Here is a 23,573-nt window from a genome sequence, read left to right as displayed (position 1 = left end):
TCAAGGGTGTTTTTACACTTTTTGAACTTTTAATTGGTATCAGAGCGGGTACACTTCTAGTGGTTTCATTACCATTGTGTGATCCTTGACTCCCTATTGAGATGGATCGATCTCAATCCCTAAATGCACCTCCATATTTTGATGGTAGTAATTATGCTTTTTGGAAGGTTCGCATGAGAGCTTTTCTGTGTTCCATTGATGAATCTGTTTGGGATGCTGTTGAGATAGGTTGGACCAGGCCTGAGGAAGCCAAATCCACATGGGATAAGGCAGCACTTGCTGCATCTAATGCTAACAGTAAAGCACTCAATGCTATTTTCTGTAGTGTGTATCCAGATGAATTTCACAGAATCTCTCACATTACCGTTGCTAAAGAAGCATGGGAGATATTGGAGACCACTTACGAAGGCACGAAGAAAGTAAAAGACACCAAGCTGCAGATGCTAACCACTCGATTTGAGGAGTTAAAAATGAGTGAGGATGAGTCCTTTGACTCTTTCTATAGCAAGCTGAATGAGGTGATTGTAAGCAAGTTCAATTTGAGAGAGAAAACGGAGGATTCTTAAATTGTAAGGAAGATCCTTCGATCATTGCCAGAATGTTTTCGTGCTAAAGTGACAGCGATTGAAGAAAGCAAGGACCTTGATGACATCAAAGTCCAGGAGCTGGTTGGTTCTCTTCAGACTTATGGGATGTCGCTGTCCAATCAACGGAAAAGTAAATCTCTTACTCTTAAGACCATTAATGAGAAGGTGGAAGACCATGACTCATCGGGAGAAGATGTGGTTGACAAAGATGTTGCATACCTTGTAAAAAATTTCTGAAAATTCTGGAAATTCAAAAATAATGGCAAATTTGGTGATAAAGGAAAATTCCAAAGTTCAGGAAGGGAGAAAAGGGAATTCAAAAAGAAAGATGGAAAAGAATCCCAATCTACACAAGGTGTCACTTGTTTCGAATGTAACGGGCATGGACACTTTAAGAAAGAATGTCCGAATTATTTGAAATCGAAAGGCAAAGTGTATGCCACGACATTGAGTGACTCGGATTCATCTGACTCAGATTCTGAAGAAAGCTGTGATGGAGAGGGGAACTATTCAGCTTTTATGACTATTGCCCATGTTGAGTCTTCAGACGAGTTGAATCTGCTTGTACGAGACCTTGGAGAACATAGTGATCAAGAATCACTGGGAGTTGTTGAAGAATCAGATGCTGAAGAAGATGAAAGCACAGCCAATCTTCAAGAGAATTATAACTCACTCCTGGAAAAGTCGGGTGAGTACACAAGGGTGGTCAAGGCAGCTCTGAGAAAAATGAAGAAGGCAGAGGAGGACTATAAAAGTTTCCTAATCCGATATAGGGAGGCCAAATGTGAGATAGAAACACTGAATGGTGAGCTGTTAGAAGCTTACACGAAAGTGAGATTTCTTAAGCAAGAGGTTGTGCAAGCGAATGCTAAAATAGAGAGGGTCACCACCAAGAAGCTAGATTATGTTATTTCATCTCAAAAGAGCTTTTTAAACAAATCCGGATTGGGATATACTGGAGGAAGTAGCTCATCTGGAAATGTCACTAAAGAAGTGAAGTTTATAAAGGCCAAAGAATCAGCTGATGTTGGTCCTATTGCTGAGAAGCCCAAGATAGAGGAGAAGAGAAATGTGGGGAACGAATGGTTGTTGAATTCACGTAATCAATCTGTGGGCAGGTCTGAATCTCGAGCCAAGTCTTGTCCACGACCACAAAGAGGTCCTAGATCAAATTATGTGTGTCATCATTGCGGACTTCAAGGGCATACTCGACCAAAATGTCAAAAGCTGAGAGCAAAGAATAATGCAACTCCTCAAAGGTCACGAGGACCTAGAAATGATAGAAGAAATTGGGCTGGTGAACCATTAAGAGATCAAAACGGTGATCCCGGAATGATGAACGTGATGAAAATGATTGGTGCATTCACCAACTGCTTGGAAAGCTTCACACGAAGGTTTGAAAGCCCTAACTCCCGTACCCAATCCTATAAGGAAATCACCCCAAATGCAAGTGACGTGTGAGTGAAAAAGGGTACTCATGCATAAGCATTACAACATGTCCATGCATTAATACTTCCTATGCTTTGTGACGGTGTTTGATTGTTTGCTTGTTGTTTATGTTGATAGTTGTTTGTTTGTTTAATTGTGCATACTTTTGGTTTTCTTTTTGTTTTTTTATCAATCTTTTTCTTCTTGTGTCAAAAATCCAAAAATCACATAAAAATTAAAAAATCAAAAAGTTTAATTGACATAGTTGAGTTTTGTCTCAAAACTTGTTTTGCCTTGTACCTTTGTGCTAATGGCTTTGTGCATTTTCGAGCATAGCTTGTTTCTTTACACTCTTATCACTGTGGGAGAAATCTTGAAATCTATGTGATTGTTGTAAATAGATCTTCAAACTTGTCATGAATGATTATGTTGATCTTGAGACATGCATAGACTTGTGTCTATATATCTTCCCACTCTTTATTTTTGTCTTTGCTAAAAAGAGCTCACCAAATGTAAATCTTCAAATGAAAAGAGATATTGAGCTGCAAAAACCATACTAGTATTCGACTAGGAAAAAGGGAAAGCGACCAAAAAATTAAAGTGAATGTTTATTCAAAAAGCCAAAAGCTAGATCATTAAAGTGAAATATCAAATATCACTCTCACAATGAGAAGTGATTGTCTCAAAAAGGATTAAAAAGATCAATTGTTATGATTGAAAGTGGAGTCAAATGTAAAGCTCCAAGTATGTTATCAAGTTTTGTGGGAGGTCATATATGCATATTTCTATAATTGAGATAGGTCACATGATCTAGTGCTAATTGTGTATGCCTTGGTTGAATTGATCATTGAAGCTTCACATTAGACTAAGGACTATCTCATTGTTGATATCCACACACAACACACAAGTCTATGTTCAATAAATGTCATATTCATTTGTGTGATTGTACTTGATGAAATGTGTTTTCACATGCTCAATCCTTATTGATTCAAGCATAAAAAGATTTTTGAGCATTTTAGGTGTTTTTGGAAAGTATTGTGTTCCTAAAATCTGAAAATTTCAAAAATTCATTTTTGCCCTGTTTTGGCGACTCAGTCGCGGGTAAGTCCAGTCGCATGCCACAGTCGCGAGCTCGCGAGTCATTTTTGGCGACTTGTTCACGAGTGTAAGGTCCAGTCGTGAGGATTACTCAGAGATTTTCACGGCTCAGCTCGCGACTCCCTCGTGGGTAGACCTTCCAGTCGCGAAAAACACTTAGAAAATTTTTTCAAAATCTTGTCTTTGAGTGTTTTGACGACTTGACCTAGCGACTTGTTGGCGACTCACTTCAGTCGCGAAAAACGCGTGTTTGGCAAAAACAATGGCAGTTTTTAAATCTTTTTCAGTTTTCCCTCGAACTTATTGTGACTGTTCATTGTCTTTTCTTTCTGAAACTTCTCAAACACACCGTGTTACCCACTTCCAACTCCATTGTTGCTTCATTTCTTCTCAAAATCATCAAGAAAAGGTATGGGTCTTATTTTCCTCATCTCATATTCTCTGTTTAATGAATTTTTTTCTTGCCATTTGAGTAGATACTATTTTCGAAACATTCTTCTCTTTGCTTGATGGGTATGGCTGGTTGTGTTTGTTGTTGCTTTCATCCGTTTTCATATTGTTGGTCACACTGTGCTTTTTCTTTGTTCTGTTATTTGCCTGTTGTTGATTTTCAAACTCTTTTGATAAATGGGTCTGATACTTTTTGTGACTTGCTCCATTCATTTGTGGGTGTGTTGTAGTATGCTTGCGGCATTGGATTACTTATCTCATATTACTGTGTTTTTATGATGACATAACATGTGTGTGATTGCATCTTGAAAGTTTCTCTTTAAAACACTTCATTTTCTGAATGTTATGTCTCACTGTCATGTGCTTTATTTTGGGTGTTCTGATCTTTCATTTTGATATTTTATGCCTGTTCCTATCTTATGTGGTCTTATTTATGCTATCCGTTCTTAATGTTCGAATGTTTTCAATCTGTGTATATCATGGTCATGGTAGACTGTCTCATTGACAGTTATTTCTAAATTTGTGTTTCTCTATGCTCCATTGCACTTTCACCTTTTTGTTGCACCTGTCTCATTGTGCACTTTAGTATTGATTGTGGTTTTGTTTGGGTCTGACCTATCTTAAGTTTGTATTTGTGTATAAAATCTCTGGTTTACAATCTTATTTGCATCTAATCATGTTGATATTTATCTTGTGTGGTGCTGCTTTTGGTTCTTTGCTGTGTGTCTATTCTCTTGTAGATGTCATGTCGATCCTCTAAGGGAAAAGACATTGTTGCTGACGATCCAACAACCCCAGTTGCTAAAAGGACTCGACTCTCATCTCATTCATCTCAAGACTCCAATTTGGAGAGGTTCAGAACCCCGCTTACCTCACACATCTACTCAAACATCTTTGACAAGTCAACTCCTATAGTGGAACGGGTGGTGGAGTTTGACACCTTAGGGACCACTTTTATCCCTCAAATCTTTGAGCCACGAGATTGGGCAAACTTGTTTAGGAATTTTGTCAATCCAATGGATGAACTGGTTAAGGAATGCTTCTCTAATGCAAGTGATCTTGGAGTTGAACTCATTTTCTGGATCAGAGGAAAGGAATTTGGCATTTCCCCGAACTCCATCGCCGATATTCTCTGCATCACTAGACCTCAGAATGTGGATCTAACTCCGTACGATGATCGAACTCCAGAGATTCAAGACATTCTACAAGTTTTAAGATCTGATCATGAAGTATCCAATACAGGCACATCCATCAGCACCGCAAAGTTTGCACCAGAGCTGACCACACTGAAATTGATCATGTTCTCTAATCTCTACCCACTGTCCAACACTACCTTCATAAATCTTGGGAGAGCTCAATTCCTTTGTGATCTTATTACAGGAACCCCCCATTGATATCTGTGCTCACATCTTTCAAACCATGAGGAAGACCGCGACTCGAACTGCATCTTGAGGATGTATTCCATTTTGCAGTCTCATCATGAAGTTCATTCTTCGTGAAGGCATTGTTCCTCCCACAGATGGAAAAATGTTGACCCGTCAGTGTCCAATTTCCATGTACATTCTTCAAGCTAGCAGAAGTCACTCCTCTAAAACACCAAAAAGTGCACACATCTCTCCGGTTACTCCATCTGCTCCTTAGTCAGAGATACCTGTACATACCACACCTACTTCGCTTGTCATCCATGAAGGTTCACAAGCTAGCATTCCGCAAGCACAAACTGATCCTCAAACTGATAGAGTGGGTAGTTTGCTTGCAAATATTCAGAAACGCATTGATGAGATGGTAACACTTCTCTACTCCACCAACAACCATGTTCAAATGCGACTCAAGACCATGGAGAATCAGCTAGATGCTATTCAACAGAAGTTGGTCGACAGCCTTTAGCTATTCGTGCCAAAAAGGGGGAGAGCATTCAGTAAGGGGGAGAAAGCTCAAAGGGAAATGTGCATAGTAATAAGGGGAGTACACACATACTTTTGTTTTAAGTCTTATCCTTTAAATTTATAGATTTATGTTTTTGGGTATTTAGTGTTTTTATGGGTTTGATACATTGTGGTTTTGGTGTATTTTTGTTTCTAACTCATAACTTAAACTTGGTTTACTCTTTATATATATTGTTGATGTTATTCAGTATATATTGTGTTTTGTACCCATGTTGCTTTTGTAAGCTTTTAGGGTTATGTTTTTATGCATATTTGTAGACTTTATGGTTTGTACCATGCTTTATGCAGCATTTTATACTTTATTTTAATCAGTACTTCTATCTAAATGTCTTGCATTTTCTTTTAAGTACTGTCACTCTTGTGCCCTTGTAGGATTGTTCCTAGATGCATATACTTAGTGTATTATGCATTGGTTGAGTGTTGGGCATACAAGTAACTTGCATTGTTCTTGTTAACCTGTATGTTCAAGTGTTCATTCTAAGTGTGAATGAGCACTGTGATCACTACCTTGTAGTGGTTACCTGTTTGATCAAGCCATGAGTTGGTTCTTCTCTTCATCTTTGCTTGATCACTTTAAGCCTGTTTCATATGCATTTCATGCTTTTCTGCATACAATGATCATGGTGTATTATTGTGTTTCAGGATTTTCATGTTTTTATGATTCAAGTGCTTCACAGCTTCTAGAGTTAGGTGTGAGTGAGTTTTGCTCAACTGTTCCCAACTCACATGTTAAGTCTAGAGTCTGTTTTAGGGTTTTGTCACGGAATAGCCAAATGGGGAGATTGTAAGGTTGAATTTAATCAACCATCTTATTGGCTTTATTCCGTGCCAAATTTGCTTGTATTTCAGCATTTAATAATTCTGTATTTAGGTGGGTTTTGTGGTAAGGGTAGTGAGTGAGATAGAGTGTTGATTGCTCAAGAGTGTGCAAGAAAACAGAGACTCGTGGCTTGATCTCGCGGGTGACTCACGACTGCAAGCCGCCAGATGCAGCACACGTGCCAAACATGCCAGAAGGTGAACAGTCATGCTAGCTGAAGCACTACAGGACAAAACAGGACAGCTGGCTATACGGTTATCTCGCGACTGGATCTCGCGACTCAATCAAGTCGCGAGGCCAAGCCGCGAGCCACCCCTGTTTTGAAAAACCTGACGTTTCACATTCTCCTTTCACCTCAGTATAAATACCCCTTATACCCACAAATGAAAGAGAGCTTCCAGAGAGAATTTTGAGAGAGAAACCCTAGAGTAAAACAAGATTGATTCACCTACAATCGATACATTAGAGTCTCTTCAAATTCCTCAACTCTCTTCCTCTCCATTGTCAAACCTTTGAGAGGCATTTTACCAAAACCTTGTTCTCACCATATTCATTACTGTGAGAGGGCTGTTTGGTGTTCTGGGAAGCAGTTAGGAAGGAACCAATCTACATTGGTTGATATTATGGTCTAAAAGCGGAATCTGGGAAGTTAGAAAAGAAAAAGGTTCGGCGCAACCTCGTTGGAGCAAGAAGCTTGGAGGGCTTAGGTGCACTGGGTAGATTAGGCTTGGAAGGTCTATTGTTGTCCATGTATCCCAACTACATTTTCTAGTAGATTGTTTACCGCTTGGAGGGCGGCGAAGAGGTTTTACGCCGAGCGCTTCGGTTTCCTCTTCAATAACACATCGCGTGTTGTATTTATGTTTGCATCTTCCTTCCCTTTTATCTTTGCCTTTTATTATCTGCTGTGGGTTGTGATTTTAATTTGGCTTAGATAGTTTTTTCCAATTCTATATTATAGCTTTTGTTCATTTTCCGCACACTAGTTGTTTGACAAAAAGCTTGAATTAGTTAATTTGTAAATTGGGGGTCTAAACGTTCAAGGGTGTTTTTACACTTTTTGAACTTTTACATGTAAATTTAATATTTTATAAATATGCCAGCTTTGATAAAATAGCCTTCATACCATTCACACTGTTCTTAAAATAACTTATGAACTTTCAGATAAAAATACTTCATTTTCCTTTCATATAATAATAAAAGGACATAGTAAGAAACTTAAACATAATTCAATAACCTTATCTTTGAATAAACTATAAAATACTTTATCATAAACTTCTCATCAGACTTTTAACATATTCAACATACCTTTCTTATCATCATATTTTTCTTATAATTTTCAAATAGCTTAATAACTCATTTATAATACATATTAGTCAGTCCAATTGTAAGTCTGTAACAACTTTGGAAGGCTTCTAGCACAATGTGCTAGACATCCAGCATTTCCCATAATGTTAGGTAATCACGGGATCATATCATAATACATATCTTCAACCATAGAGGTAGGTTGGCATCCTCCACAAGTTGGTCGTTACCAACAAGGGCAAGTACAGCAGAGTCAGTCTCACTTTTAATGGCCAATTAGAATCTCCATGGAAATACCAGTACTATAACCCCTACTGACTGAGTTCAGATCATAACAATGGAATTACTGAAAACTATATTTTTCTGATAACTTTGCTTTTACATAAATGTTTCACAATAGTAGCATATCTACTTCATTCTTAAATATTATGTTCGTAGTATAAATAATAGCATCAATATGCTAAAATTATCATGTATATAAGATTGAACAACTCACAAACATATATTTTTCTTAAATCATGCTAATATCTAATATCTCTAATTAAAAGGTTTTAATGCATAATAATTTTCTAAAAAATTTTAATACTTATCAAACGCACATGTCACATATCCCTTACCTGAAAACAGAAGACGTGAGAGATTGTACAAGAGAAGCTTAAGTGTACATGTTCTCGTTCTCGTCACCTAAATGAAAGACCAAAACTTATTACTGACAAACTCTTCCTAAGTATTTAAACTTATACATGAATCATAACCTAACTCAAGAAAATTTTAATTCTCATCACACAAGATTCCCCAAAGCACATGATACATTCATCAAACACATTATGTACCCAAACCATAGAGAAATCAAGGTATAAAATTTATCTATGATCCAAACATAACAAAGGATAAGCATATTAAATTATAGCTCAAAACATTCACCTAACTTGAGAATTAAATTCACAAAGTCAGGTGTATCATATGTTGTTCACTGCTCATTTCAACAGTATATGCCCCATTTTTAAAATATAAATGGGCTGTCTATACACATCAAAATGTCATGCAATTTTACAAAACCACTTCCCTGGATATCTAGTATATACCATAACAATTTCAGAGTTAAAGAATAAAACTATGATTTATTAAAAATTATATAAGGTAGCATGCTCAAATATGTCCTGACAGAATTTCTTGTAACTTAGAAATTAAACCATTATTTTTATATTCATCCAAATGTTATGAGACCACTTCCATAACAACCATGTGTGTCTTAGAATTCATAAAAACTACTCCTAGCATCCTAATTCATAGAAAATGATTTAATACAGATTTTTCTTGTTGTAGACATCAAATCTGTCACAGTGACAGCTTCAGCATATGTTTTTACAAAATCATCAACTAATAGCAATTGGCCTTCATTTCATTTGGGTATTTTTATACCTATACTATACATATTAAAATACGTTAAGAAGCATCCAATAAACCACAATATCATCAATCTTTCAAATTACTAAAACAGAATCACAAGTTGAGCTTCTAAAATTAGATTAGAGAATAAAGAAGGGAAAACAAACAAAACAATTATACTATCAAAATACCTAAAATCAAATGAGGTTTTAATTACTTACCCACAAACTTTGAAGCTAAAACTTTAGTGTTACTCTTTCAGTTTCTTCTTTAGAGAGAGGTATATTGTTTCAACTTTCGATGAGAGAGGGAGGGCTGTTGGCATGAAGGAAGGTGTTGCTGTTTCAAAAGCAAAGAAAGAAGCAAGGTTTTGAAAATATTTAGAAAAGTAACATCTCGAACTTTTGAGGCTCGAGTTCAATGAAGAAACTTGAGCCTCAGTGACTTAAGTTCTCATGGAGATACAAGGAGGAAGAAGAAGAAGATATGAAGATTTGAAGAACCCAACCCACGAAGAATTTGAAGATCTGAACCTGTACAGTACACCAGCCAAGGCATGGGAGAGTGTCGATGTGGTTGGATCTGGACCTTACACGTGGAGTGGCTATGAGCAAGGGAGAGGAAACGTTGGCTACAAGATTTTATCTTTAGCCCGTGCCAAGGGCGTGACTGCCTTGGGAAGGAAGTAAGATATGTATCTAACATGGGTACTCAAGCACTCACAAAAAGGGAGATAGTGACCTCCTAAGGTTAGCAACTATAAAAACACCCCTTATTGACTGAGTGCATGTTAGACCACTTCATGGACACATATATGTCACTATCACCTACAGTACTTCTGATGTCCCACTCATTGCTCAAGAGTTGTTCCCTAGGCAATGGCAGAGTCAACTACCCTCATGCCACAGTGCTGATGTTGGTGTACTCTTTCTCCTCTAGTCACCAAATAGTACCTTAGTTGTAGTAAGGTCAAAAATAAGAAAATGATGACTTGACACCTGTCTTTGTACTCAGTCATATTCCTCAGACTCTAAGAGGAACATGCAGCTGGACTATTAGGGTAAGAACCCAAGTAGATTTTTAGAGAGGAGAGTAGAAATTTGATAAGGAAGTAAGGTAGAAAACAAGGTCTCCCTTTTTCAGGAAGAACATCCTTATTGTACAAGAGATACCTCTTTTTCCATACAATACAAAGCTAAACAAAGTAAGAGTGATTCTCTCTTACTCAATCCGTGGTTTTTCATCCCTTTCCTAGGGTTTTTCACGTACATCTTGTGTCCACTTTACATTCTTGCAATCACTTTCTTCTTCTCTAGACATTATGATGTCAAAACTTGCATTTTTGTCACTCATGATCTTTTTCATCGAGATGTACTGTTAGATAGCTTATTTACTCTCTCATATAAGTTCAAATCTAACTTGCACGTACAAAACTCAACCTAGGAAAAATCTGAAGATCTGAAGAACCAACCCGAAGAATCTAAATATTTGAAGAACCCAACCTACGAAGGAATAAGAATAACTCAACCCATGGAGGAAGAAGACAAAGGAAGAAGAACTCAACCCACTGAGGTAGATCAAAGGAAAAAGAAGACGAACAGAATAGGTGAATTTTGTGCAACAAAATAGGAACTCAAGTATTTAAAGCTCCAATTCTAGGTGGATTTTATGCAACTTTACAAACTCAAGTTCCATCTTTGAACTCGAGTTTTTAAGTCTCGAGATACTAGTTTGCTACATAGTTTGCAAACATGACAACTAACTAAAATGTTTAAAAAATAAAGCTAAATACAAAAACAATTCCTTGGAACAAACCTTGATAACTTCTCCAGTTCTCCCCTGTCATCTCTTGCTACCATAGCCAGGGCTGTGCAAGACTCGGCTAAGCTTAGCATTAAACCTTTGCATAAGCCGTTTGATGGATGCAGTGAATGCCCATTTCGCCAGCAAATGAGTACCAAGAAAACTTTATCCTAATTCCTAACTTCACTTATTACCATAGCTAGCTCTCATTGAGGATGTAGCTTTCTAGCAACTATTATCACTTTCGAAAGTGTTTTTATTTTTAACATTACCTTCATAACTTAAATTCAATGATGAAAAGTAACCATTGTAGAAATACCACTGATGATGGCATACGAAAAAAAAAATCCCCATTTCGGCCGTGTTTAATTTGTGATATTGTGCTTGCAAGTTACAATTGTAAGTTTGTAACTGACAATATAAGCATGGACATTCATGATTCAAAAAGTTATAATATTTACCAGATTACAATAACACAACATGAATTGTTTTCTTTCAACTCACATGTTAACTAATTTTTTCAACCTAAGTAATCCGACCTAATCCACATAGTTTAAAAATGTACTTTAAAGTTATTGTTTTTATTTATTCAAGATATTGATACTTGATTATGATTTACTTTGATATTTTGATAATTCTTTTTTATAAAGTGGGAATATTGTATCAAATTGTGTAAATTGTAATAATTTATTGAAAAATGAGTTTAAATATTTTAATAAGAGTTCTTTTTTTTATTAGGCTTTAAGAATGCAGGGGCGGAGCCAGAGGGGGGCGAGGGGGGGCACCTGCCCCCCCTGACTCCAAAATATCCTTTCATATGTAGTCTACTCTAGTTACTCCCTGACATAGAGAAAAAAAGAAAAAGAAAAAAAAGGACTCCCACTCGAAAGTGACACGGGAAAAAGAAAGGAAAAAGAAGTTACTCTCGAAGACCAAACCATGTACCTTTTTACCAATTTTACTATTCTTATTAGTAGCTTTGGTCTGTCCTAGTGTTGCACCTATTTCACTATTTTTTCTTTTTTATTTAATATCATTATTTTCACAATTTTTACTGTGATATCTTTCACAGCATTTTATTATTGAGTGATGTTAGAGATATTACAAATTTTACTTCTTGTATCTTACAAATTGGCATCTCACCGTTCACAAAAAATAATTTCAAACATATATTCATTATATTGTTTAGGTAACATTAATCACATTTTTATCACATATGTTTGTAAAATTTGTAGTAGCTATGATTATGAATTGGTTATTTTTGTTTATTTATTTTAATACAATGAAATATATTCATATTTTCTTGCAATTGTTTATTTATTTTGTTATTATTATTGATTAATATTTTTTAGATTAATTTTACTTTTAATATAGTTTTTTAATTTTGCCCCCTCTAGGCCAAAAACCTGGCTCCGCCACTGTAAGAATGACTCTAACTCGATGAACCAACCCAACCCAATCCTTAGGTATTGGTTTTATTTTTAGAGCTGCCATGGATTGTGTTGGCAATTTCTCAACCCAATGAGATTTGGCTGGGCAGAAAAATATCATAATCCCAACCTTAACTTCACTTGGCCCATTCAAACCGCTTGTTGTTGAGAAAAAATAAAAGTTAAAGGGAAATGTTAACCAATGTCTATGGCATTGGTTAACTAATATCTTATTGAAAGAATGATAAAATAATAAATGTTATTGATAACTTTTTATATTTTTTATAAAAATTATATAAAAAATTTCCTATTATAATTTATTAATAATTGTGCTGAGCGCATTGTTAACATGACCCAAAATTAATAATGAAGTATGACCACAAAAGATTGGCACGGCCTGCTGGACACTGGACAGGTTATAAACTTATAATGGACGCAAGACATAAAAGTTAATGCAAAAAGCCCATCGGCGCTTTGATTGTTGCTTGTTCCTCAATAGCACACTTGGATGATATCCGAGTGTCAATTAGCCCATTGTAGTTACCCGAATTGACAGGCCCACTTAACATATTACATATGGCATCTCTCTTTGCTTCCCCACAATGCAAAGATAAAACTTAATAAATCCAACTACATTGAAGTTTGGTGGATTCTTCTTTTTCTTTTTCTTTTTCCTTATAGTTTCTTGTTATGTGAGTATGACATTTCTTAATAATTTAGAGGTAATTTGATCAATCCTACCAACCTTGCCAACTTATTAAAACCACATATAGATGTTTGAATGAGAAATGCTATTACGTTCACAACATTTTTATAATAAATTCTAAAGATAAGTTTTTATTAGTTCTAATTTGAACTCAACATTAAAATTATTTTTTTACCCATTAATAACAGCTAGTAATAACATGTTATTTAAAATTTATTGTAAAAGTATTGTGAAAATATTGTGAACATAGTATTTCTCAAACCCAATGAGCAAAGCAACTTAGCCACACATACATCCATCAATCACATAAATTTCATGGGCTTTTTAACTTTTGGGCTCCTCTCCAACTTTTAAGCCCATCGCATTTGACATTTCTAAAGATGGGCTATGACTCAGTTCATCTTTAAGCATTTTCGAGAATTAGACCAGGTCATATTATATAGCCGTTAGTTACCCACTATTGTATGTGTCCCCATTTTTTTGGTAGATACAGACTTTGGATTCTTTTTGTTAACGGTAAGGAACTTCCCCACCAAAGTAGAGGTCACACGGCACCCATTTTACATTACCAACTGAATGCGACACATAGCCTAAGGTTTGCTTGCTCTTCCAACCGCCACTTCCCAAATTTCTCCTATACTTTTTACTTTTGACTCAAATACCATACGTATCCTTATAACTTTTGCTATTTACTCTACCATGCATCAATTCAGTCTTACATTTTCTTCTCAAAAAAAAAAATTCAGTCTTACATCTATATCCCAATTTATTATCATTATTTAATAAATAAATAAAAATCAGTCTTACATCCTAAATAATTAGTTGCTGCATGTTGACCATGGGTTGTAAAATAGCATTAGTGGTTGAAAAGTTTACTAAAAAATACGTGAATGATTAACATAATGAATAAAAATTCAAACTAGCAAAATTGTTTTAAAAAAATTGGAGAAAATCAATCACAGTTTAATTATAATTTATTTAGTGTTTGATTAATTTAGTAAAATAAAACTTGTGATTTTTGGGTTTTAATTTGTTTCAAGTAAAATTTTATATTTTTGAAAATTTGAAATTGAGATGATCATGAGGATGTGAAATTAAAGCCTTTCAAAAGTTGTTGTGGCAATACAAAAGAAAAATCTTAAAGAGTCTCTATCAACTATAATTTAATCAATATTTGTTTAGTGTTGGGTTGCATTCATCAAATAAAACTCAAGATGTAGAAGTTTTGTTTTGTTTCAACTTTCAACTTTCAACTAACATGTAATAATCAAACCAAAATAAGTATCACATAAAATTTGCAAAATTTATGTTTAGGTTACTTTACTTAAATAAAACTCGTGATATGTGAGTTTTAATTGGTTTCAATTAATGCTAATGTGACAGCACATGAAAAAATCTTAAGAAAAGTCAACCAAACATAATTTAATTAGTGATTGTTTGGATTTGGGTTGGTTTAAATCAAATGAAATTTATAATAAACAAGTTTTAATTGGTTCTAGCTAACATGGAATTTTTTTTTTTTTTTTTTTACAATTCTATGTGAAAACATTTTTATAATTAATTCATAAATACTAATAAATAAAAAAATCAAACCATATAATTTGTTAGAAAATATCAAGAGTATTTAATAAAACCTTGTTTAGAGAAATGAAGCATAATTTTTAGAATTTATTTAGTATAAAGTTACATCCTTTAGTAAAAATAAAAAATAAAAAATCATATATCATGAGTTTTAATTGTATTTGGTTAAGCTGCCATGAGACTCGTGGCAACACAACAGGAATTCCTAATGAATTGTCAATTAAGTATAATTTAACTAATATTTGTTTAGTGTCAAGTTACTTTATCCAAATAAGACTCATGATATGTTAGTTTTAATTAGTTTTAAATTAAAATTTTGACCTGAAAAAATTAGAGATTTCAATAGCAATAAATAGTAGTACAAAAGAAAATCTTAAAGAGTCTCAATCAACTATAATTTAATCAATATTTGTTTAGTGTTGGGTTGCATTCATCAAATAAAACTCAAGATGTAGAAGTTTTGTTTGGTTTCAACTTTCAACTAACATATAATAGTCAAACCAAAATAAGTATCACATAAAATTTGCAAATAAATACTTAATGAATATTAGCCAAAAAAAAAAAAAAAAGAGGAAGAAGAAGAAGAAGACAAACTAGAGAATTTTTTATTAAAAAAGATTCGTGAAATATGAGTTTTAATTGGTTTCATTTAATCCTAATGTGTCGGCACCTGAAGAAATCTTAATAAAAGTCAACCAAACATAATTTAATTAGTGTTTGTTTGGAGTTGGGTTGGTTTAAATCAAGTGAATTTTATACAGTAATAGACAAGATTTAATTGGTTCTAGCTAACATGGAATTTTTTTTTTTTTACAATTCTATGTGAAAATATTTTTATACTTAATTCATAAAATAGTAATAAATAAAAATTCAAACCATATAATTTGTTAGAAAATATCAAAAGTATTTAATAAAACCTTGTTTAGAGAAATGAAGCATAATTTTTAGAGAGTTAAAAAAAAAAAAAAAGCATAATTTTTAGAATTTATTTAGTATTGAGTTACATCCTTTAGTTTAAAAAAAAAAAAAAAAAAAAAAAAAAAAAAAAAAAAGTCATACATCATGATTTTTAATTGTATTTGGTTAAGCTGTCATGAGACTGATGGCGACACAATAGGAATTCCTAATGAATTGTCAACCAAGCATAATTTTAAGTAATATTTGTTTAGTGTCAAGTTACTTTAGCCAAATAAGACACATGATATGTTATTTTTAATTAGTTTAAAATTAAAATTTTGACCTGAAAAAATTAGAGATTTCAATAGCTAATGTAGTAGCCAAGGCGAATTATCGTTGGAAAATTCTAAGAGCATTCACATCAGTCTCACAAATTTAATATTTCAACAAAAAATTATCTAAACTCAACCGAAACAAGCGTGTATTAACATTACTAAATTAATTAAAGTTTTTAAAGAGGATAGTCTCATCACTACATGTAGTGAGTCTCTATCCTCACTAAATTAAATTTCAATGTTGATAAAGTATTAAGACTGAAGTATGTGTATGAAAATAATAAATAGCTAAACTAGCAAAAGTTAAGTTTCTTTTTTAATTAGTTTAACTAAATATTTGAGGAAACTGATGTAAACGCTTTAATACTTATATTTTACTATTATGGCATCAGACTCCTACCGATTTTTGCAACAATGACCAATTTGGCCTAACATATTGAATCTTTGAAACAGCCCACATTCTTTTAAAAAAATGAAAATGGTGATGACTTTTTTGTTATCTTTTATAGTTCTATTCACAATCATAATAAAATTAAAGGTTAATTACAATGAAGAAACAACAAATAAGATTTTAACTTACCAAATCACTATTCGGGTTAATTTCATTTGTGCTAAAGATAATAATAAAATGATAAGAGTTTTTTTTTTTTTTTTTTTTTTTTTTTTTTTGAGAATGATAGATTTCATATATAAATAGGTGTCATGCAGTAAATCCTATATATTGCCATGGCATATGTTGATATTAATTACCTCATTAAGAGTGTCCTTTCGCATAATTTTTTTTTTTTTTTTTTTGATGAAATAAATAACTTTGTTTATGGTTTTTCATAGATGACATACTTTGTGCATAATTATCTAAGCTCTAATCCTATCAAAAAAAAAAAAAAAAAAAAGGATCTAAGCTCTAAGGATTATTGTTTCCTTAAAGTGTAGCACAACAAACAAGCTATAGTAAGTTAGATCACATACCTAGTGTAGGGATGAAGGGCCCAGATGTGGGTATTGAGCCGTGGGCCGCGCCCAAGGACATCAAATAGTCCGAGGACAGGTAAATACTAATGGAGGCATACAAGTTAATAGTTCGTGAAAGAAGTCTGGTCATAAGGGACTAGAAATGTTGTCCGAGGAGAAGTACCTCCTCGACTAAACAGAGTAGAGGTCAAAGGTCCGGCCCTTCATCAAGAACAAGGCAACAGATAATCATGCTGGCCAGGATAAACATTAGATAAGGATAAGACAAAAGAGAGTTGGGAAATATCTAAGAAGAAAGCTGCTACCACCACATTGAATACTCTGCAGCTAACTCCCTGACTACATTAATGTGAGGGTGATACCTGAACAGTAACATTTAGCCTTACAGCAACCCACAAAGACTTCAAGAAGGTGCTAATGAGACAAGTATCAAAGTCAGCAATCTAATCTACACGTAGAGGGCTGGGATGAAGTAAGGAAAGGGAATATAAAGGAAAAAAACCCCATTACAAGGGGATCATTTGATAATCTAAGAAAAAATCACTGTAGACTGAAGAACTGTATCTTTGTATAAATCTAAGAGAAATATATAAGAACAGCCTTCTTCGGACTTGGCCAAGGAGGAATTTTCTTGTCCAAAACTGTTTGTTTTATGCTTTCCAGTAGTAACTAACATACCGTGAACATTGTCCACCTAACTCATTGAAAGTTTAGTTTCAAGTCCATTCTCTACAAATTCATTGTTTTGGCTAACCTTTCATTTGGGCTTTGGGAGCAAATCCAGCCCTTACACCGAGCATACAAAAATCTTTTAGGATTCACTCCTTTAGTGTTTGATATACTCTGCCATAAGACATTATCATCATAAGCGGGTAAAGGGTCTTTTTTTCTAAACTACAAGTGAAATGTACTGATTTCTTAATCCATAAGCGGATAACAAATTGTCAAATACCATATTTAAACAAACGTTAACATCTTAAATAAGTAAAGTATTATTTTTTCTAACACTTCTCAATAAGTTGATAAAACATGAACAAATATTAATTACTCATTAATAATATGTAAAATATATTGTCAAAAGAGAATTTTGTGGATTGAATTATTATTATTATTTTTAAATCACAAGCTCATAATGGGAGAAATTTGATATTTTTACATTACCCAATTTCAAAATTTTCTATGAATGAAATTGTTAGTGATAAAAAATTTTATCGATGGGGAGAATTTTTCCTATTATTAATCAATCTTGGGTCTTTGAGAATAGTGTTCAATTTTATATTTTAGTAGGGATTGATTTTTAACTCATAATTTTTGGGATAGAACTCAATTAATCTAAATTTAAAAATTAAGAGTTTTGTTAACGGGTGTTTTTAGAACAATTATTAACAAATTATTTTAAAAAAAATAACAACACTTTTATAAAAAAAAAAAAATTATCAAAATACTAATTTTTTTTTAATATTTTCTTATAAAATCTTTCATAAAATTGTTCAATAATAAATGCGACATTGGTTAATATTTTTCTTAAAAATAAATAAATAAACAGAGACCAAGACGATGGCACTATTGCAATTTCCAACCACCAGTCGTGTCAAATTCGGGAATTGGTCCAACCGCCCAGATTTTTCTCCCATCCCTTTCAAAACCAAAACGGTAAAAGGTAACTCACACACCAGCACTATCCACCGGCTATTACCGGTAACTTACCCGTTCCATCTTTACGTTTTTAAAACCTCGTCGTTTTGCGCCTTTCTCTTCAGTCTTCACTTCTCTCCGCTCCTCTGTTTCTTTCTCTCTCTCTCTCTCTCTCTCTCTCTGTCTGCTTCTAAAAACCTTCATTCCATTCCTACTCTCACCGAAAATTCCTTGACCATTTTACCCTCCCCAAAAATTTCACTAACCAAACAGAACTTTAGCTTGAAGTGCTTACCATTGTTGTTCTTTCAGAGCTTAAAAATCAAACTCCAAACTTCAAAGTTCAAGGTTCAAAGCTCATAACACTTTGCATTTTGAAAGTATTTTGCAGTTTTTTACAAACCAATAATGTCTGTTGCTACTGCTAAACCGGTTTCCGAAACCCGGTCCATTCTCGGACCGGCGGGGAACAGAGTTAGGGTTTCGGAAGAACCGAAGCGGAAATCCGACACCAATACTATAAAGAAGCCACAGCGTCCGAGAAATCCGGTGCCGGTTCCGAAAATTCCGGAACCGGTCGTGCGGAACAACGGCTCCGTCGACAGCTCGTGCTCCTCGGACTCTTCTTCCAGCGGCGGTTCCTCGGCCAAGAAATCGGCGAGTTCTACGAAGTCTGTAAGGCGTGTAGGGTTTAAGGCTGCGAAGGTTGTTCCTGATAACGTTGTTTCGGCTACATTGTCGCCGCCGAAGATTTCGGGTCCTCCTAAACGCTGCGATTGGATAACAACTCATTCTGGTAAGTCAGTTGTGCTCGTTTAAACACTTTTAACTGTTTTTTTTTTCGGAGAAACCTATAATATGTTAATACTATGAGTTAAGGAAAATGATTAAATTCTTAAAATTTGAGAAGATGTGAATATGGTTGATGTTACCTCAACAACATAATAATTAAAGAGTAACGTTTATTTTATATTGTTACACACAATTGTATACACACTTTTATTTTGTACTGAAATCGTGACTTCAGTTCAATATGAAAGTGTGTGAACAGTTGTGCATAACAATCAGTGTACACCGGCATTTACCGATAAATAAATAAATAAATAAATATCTGAATTACTTTTGTTTGTAAGCGTATATGAATTATGATATGATATGTTATAATAAAATTTGTGGTAACTTAATTAAGCATGAATTTATGTTAAAAGATTGAGAGAGAGGTGTGACGGCATCTAATAAATGTGAAAAAGGGGGCAGGTGTGTTATGGTGAGGCATGGCATGCTATTGAATTGGACTTTGTTTTGCGTGTTGTCAAAGTACAATATTTAAAGTGTTTCCTTTTTGAACAGTTGAATGCCCTTTATAACATGAATCATGTTACTACATGACATTGTTTAATAACTGCGAACATCTGAGAGAACTGTCTAGAAAGTCAATTAATGCATTTATGTGTAAGAGTGTACATTATGTTTTTAGTGTTTTTCATAAAAAGGAATCAGAAAAACAAATCTGGGCTGTTTTCAAAATTCACTGCCATACATCATACACGTTTTTCCTATATGGCTGAAGAACAGGAAGCTATAACTGGTTCTTATAAAAGAACAAAACAAGCCCTTAGCCTAAAGGTTTTTTCCCTTCCTCGTTTCATGAGGCTGTTGCTTTTCACTAATAATTAGTTGTCACTGTTCACCACCTAAACTAGCTTTACTTTAAGACAGTTGATTTGGGTCTGCTTTATGTCTTTCGCTTTCCCTTTTTAGCAAGATGGGTGGAGTGTTTCTTTCACATAGCATATTAACATGGTATTTCTTTATGACTTAAATAGAAAAGACTTGACAAAGTTAATAAGACTTGGTTAACAAAGATGAATAGGACCTAGCCAATTAAGGGTTTATATATCATGTATAGCTGAAGATAGGAATCATTAAAGTGGCAGGGTTAGAAACTTTTCTTTGGGGGATTGTGGTTATGTAATTTTACACATAAGGATTCATTATAAATTGAATCTTATTGCCCTGCATCTAAAATAATAAATATCACAAAACTACAAGATGTTGTCAAATATCACACCACACCGGGTATAATGTGTACCTCTTGGTTACTGTTACACCACTTAATAATTTTGTATTGGATTAATATTATTAAAATCTCACTGTTAGATTACACATCCTCTTTATTTTGAATGCACATGCTAATTGGATATTATTTACCATCTGATTAAGACTCATGCTTTGCGTATAATTTTAAAGTTCAAAAAACTTGAAATTTAAAAATTTTATAGTTGAAATAGTTATTGATCTCTTATCATCTTGATATTTTGGAAGCATGGAGGGTATAGAGAGACAATGTAATCCAATGGTGAGTTAAAAAAAAAAAAAAATCATCCAATACAAAATTATTGGTGTAATATTAAGAAAAGTTATACCAGGTACATTGTGAACCCACCCAAATATATACATCATCACTTGACATATAATTTGGGGGGATAAAGACTTAATATTTTTTGGGTATTGTCTATAAATATGCTTAGGCCAAATGCTATTTTTCCTAAGGATTACTTGAAATATAACTATATTACTATGAGAACAAAGAATTTGAGTGGCCATGGTGTACGTGTGGCTTTGCTACTGAGTCGTTAATTATCTCTTTTTGGTGGGGATTGTGTGAAAAAAATCCCAAAGAAAACGGACAAGATCAGTAAACTAGTTACAATCAGCAGAGAAAATGGATTCACTTCTAAAGCTTACAGCAGGTTGTAATATCAGTGTAGGATATTCATTGCCTATCCAAATAGTTGGAGTAAGCCATGCCTTTCTGGTTTAAAAGATATGGTTTAAAAGATATGGTACAGTATTGGTTTCATCTTGATTATACAACAGTGCAACTGCCATGTCTCAAGTGTTCAATAACACTACCAGAATAGACATGGTCAGTTACGACAAGGATGCATGAGTGATAGATCAACCTCCACTTAAGTCATTTTTGTGCGTTTGTTAAGCAATAACCATGTATTTTTGAAGAGACCTAAAGCTTGTTAAAAATGGATGGTCTGTTGCATCTAATTTTCTAATTGCAGCATTTTTCTATTTTGATATGATAATAATATTTTTTCCTCATTACATTTTTAACGAGTCTACATATAGGTTTTTCTTTTATAAGTCAATTGAGATTGAAATAAATGACCTTATGTTAATGTACGCTTTAATTCCTGTACATTATGGGTTCTAGTTATGCATCTAATTCACTAACAAACTCTATGTATTAGAAGTAAAATCATGCTGCTATTTATTTCATTTGTAAGCTAATCTGATGTAACTCACCTAGTTGGTGCTCTTTTTTTTCTTTGCCACAGACCCAAATTATACTTCTTTCCATGATGAGGAATGGGGGGTTCCAGTTTATGATGATGGGAAACTGTTTGAGCTACTTGTCTTTTCACAAGCATTAGCAGAATTAAGCTGGCCAGCAATTCTTAACAAGAGAGACACATTCAGGTTTTTGTTTCTGCTCCCTCTATTCACTAAAGCGTCAAACAGGGGGGGAAAAAGCTACATACAAATAATTTGATGTTTGTTTGTTGATTTATTTGGCAGGAAACTTTTTGAGAATTTTGACCCATCAACCATCGCACAGTTTACTGAGAAGAAGCTGATGTCCCTGAAAGTAAATGGCAGCCTGTTGCTATCTGAACCAAAGCTCCGTGCAGTTGTAGAAAATGCTAAACAAATGCTTAAGGTAAATCAGGTCAAGAAAAATGGGTTTTACCAAGCAATGATTATGCATTTGATGTCCCACCCACCTCAAATTTTTACTTGATCGATTTTGGATTAAGAGTCAGCTTTTCTCCAATCTCCAAAATTTATAATCATTTTTTGTTTAAGGTAATAAATAATCAGGTCAAGGTTATGGGGTTACCAAGCAATGATTATGCAATTGATGTCCCACCCACCTCAAATTTTTACTTGATGGATTTTGGATTAAGACATCTTTTCTCCAATCTCCAAAACTAATAAACATTGTTCTGATTTTAAAGCTTGCATAAAAAGGTGAATCTTGATTTTCCCTATGTAAGGTTTGAATCTTTGTCCTAACTCCTCTTTCGGTTCTATGAAATTGCGCAACAAAGTCAAAATTGTAAAAAACATTACAATCTTTTTCTAAAGACAATAAAGTAGTGTCAATGATGGATCTATGTGAAAGTCTGTAACAACTTTCCAACCTCCAATAGTTATGAAAAATGTTAGTAAAAACAATTATGCCTTTTGCGTTATTCTTATACATATCCATATTATTTACTCTGGCAGGTTCAGCAGGAGTTTGGTTCCTTCAGTAATTATTGCTGGAGCTTTGTGAACCACAAGCCAATAAGAAATGGATTTCGTTACGCACGTCAAGTACCTGTCAAGACACCAAAAGCAGACCACATAAGCAAGGATTTGATGCAGAGAGGCTTCCGTTGTGTTGGGCCCACTGTTGTTTATTCATTCATGCAAGTAGCAGGAATCGTCAATGACCATCTCTTAACATGCTTCAGATACCAGGAATGTAATTCGAATCTCAAGAAGGATTTGAAACCCAAGATTGAGGATACACAGGTACTGACTGATGCTCTGGAGAATACATGCTAATGTGTTGCCTGAGCTTTGATCTTGTCCTGACTAATCACACAAATCCAATTAATTAGGAAATTTATCGTAAGAGAGGCGAAGAGCAAAAAGTCTGCATAGTGTCGTTTTTAAGTTTTCTTAAATGCTATAAAGAAAAATTCTCCTTTGATGTTGTTTGATAGTAAATGCACCTTCACCTAAGACTTCTCTCATGTTTAGCTCATCTTTATAGTGTTAGGATACCATTTGTAAAAATTCTTGTTAGGGCAGATGCCATAAACTTGCTGTTCTCATCATTTGGTCTTCTGTAATTAAGTTCCATTGTTATTATGTTTATTCCTATGTAATTTGATGGTTTAGTGGTTTATAGTGCCTTCTGTTGTGTCTGGTCCCCTCAAGTTTGAGCTACAATAGTGAAATTTTTGGGTATGATGTGAAGAAAAGGGACTTTTTCTTTTCTTTTTGGGGTGTTCTAAACGGGATACATGAGATCCCACAAAAGAAAAGGTACAAGAAAAACTCGAGGCTCCACATATATCTCATACTATTCTTGCTATTTAATTACCTCCTTTTGACGCCAATA

At 34.1% G+C, this 23,573-nt stretch overlaps 1 protein-coding gene across 1 annotated transcript; it reads left to right on the top strand.

Annotated features, from left to right (window-relative positions):
• Nucleotides 1-18,505: 18,505 nt before the first annotated feature.
• LOC126712187 (uncharacterized) lies at nucleotides 18,506-23,326 on the top strand. The gene is made up of 4 exons (XM_050411413.1): nucleotides 18,506-19,178; nucleotides 21,736-21,877; nucleotides 21,977-22,118; nucleotides 22,688-23,326. Exons 1-4 carry the CDS (start codon nucleotides 18,791-18,793, stop codon nucleotides 23,009-23,011), a joined length of 996 nt encoding a protein of 331 aa, XP_050267370.1. The 5' UTR covers nucleotides 18,506-18,790; the 3' UTR covers nucleotides 23,012-23,326.
• The last annotated feature ends 247 nt before the right edge of the window (nucleotides 23,327-23,573 follow it).

This window comes from Quercus robur, chromosome 2 (assembly GCF_932294415.1).
Source record: "Quercus robur chromosome 2, dhQueRobu3.1, whole genome shotgun sequence".
In the NCBI taxonomy this organism is placed as follows: Eukaryota; Viridiplantae; Streptophyta; class Magnoliopsida; order Fagales; family Fagaceae; genus Quercus; species Quercus robur.
The sequence above is the reverse complement of the archived record's forward strand: the minus strand, read 5'-3'. Positions and strand labels throughout refer to the sequence as shown.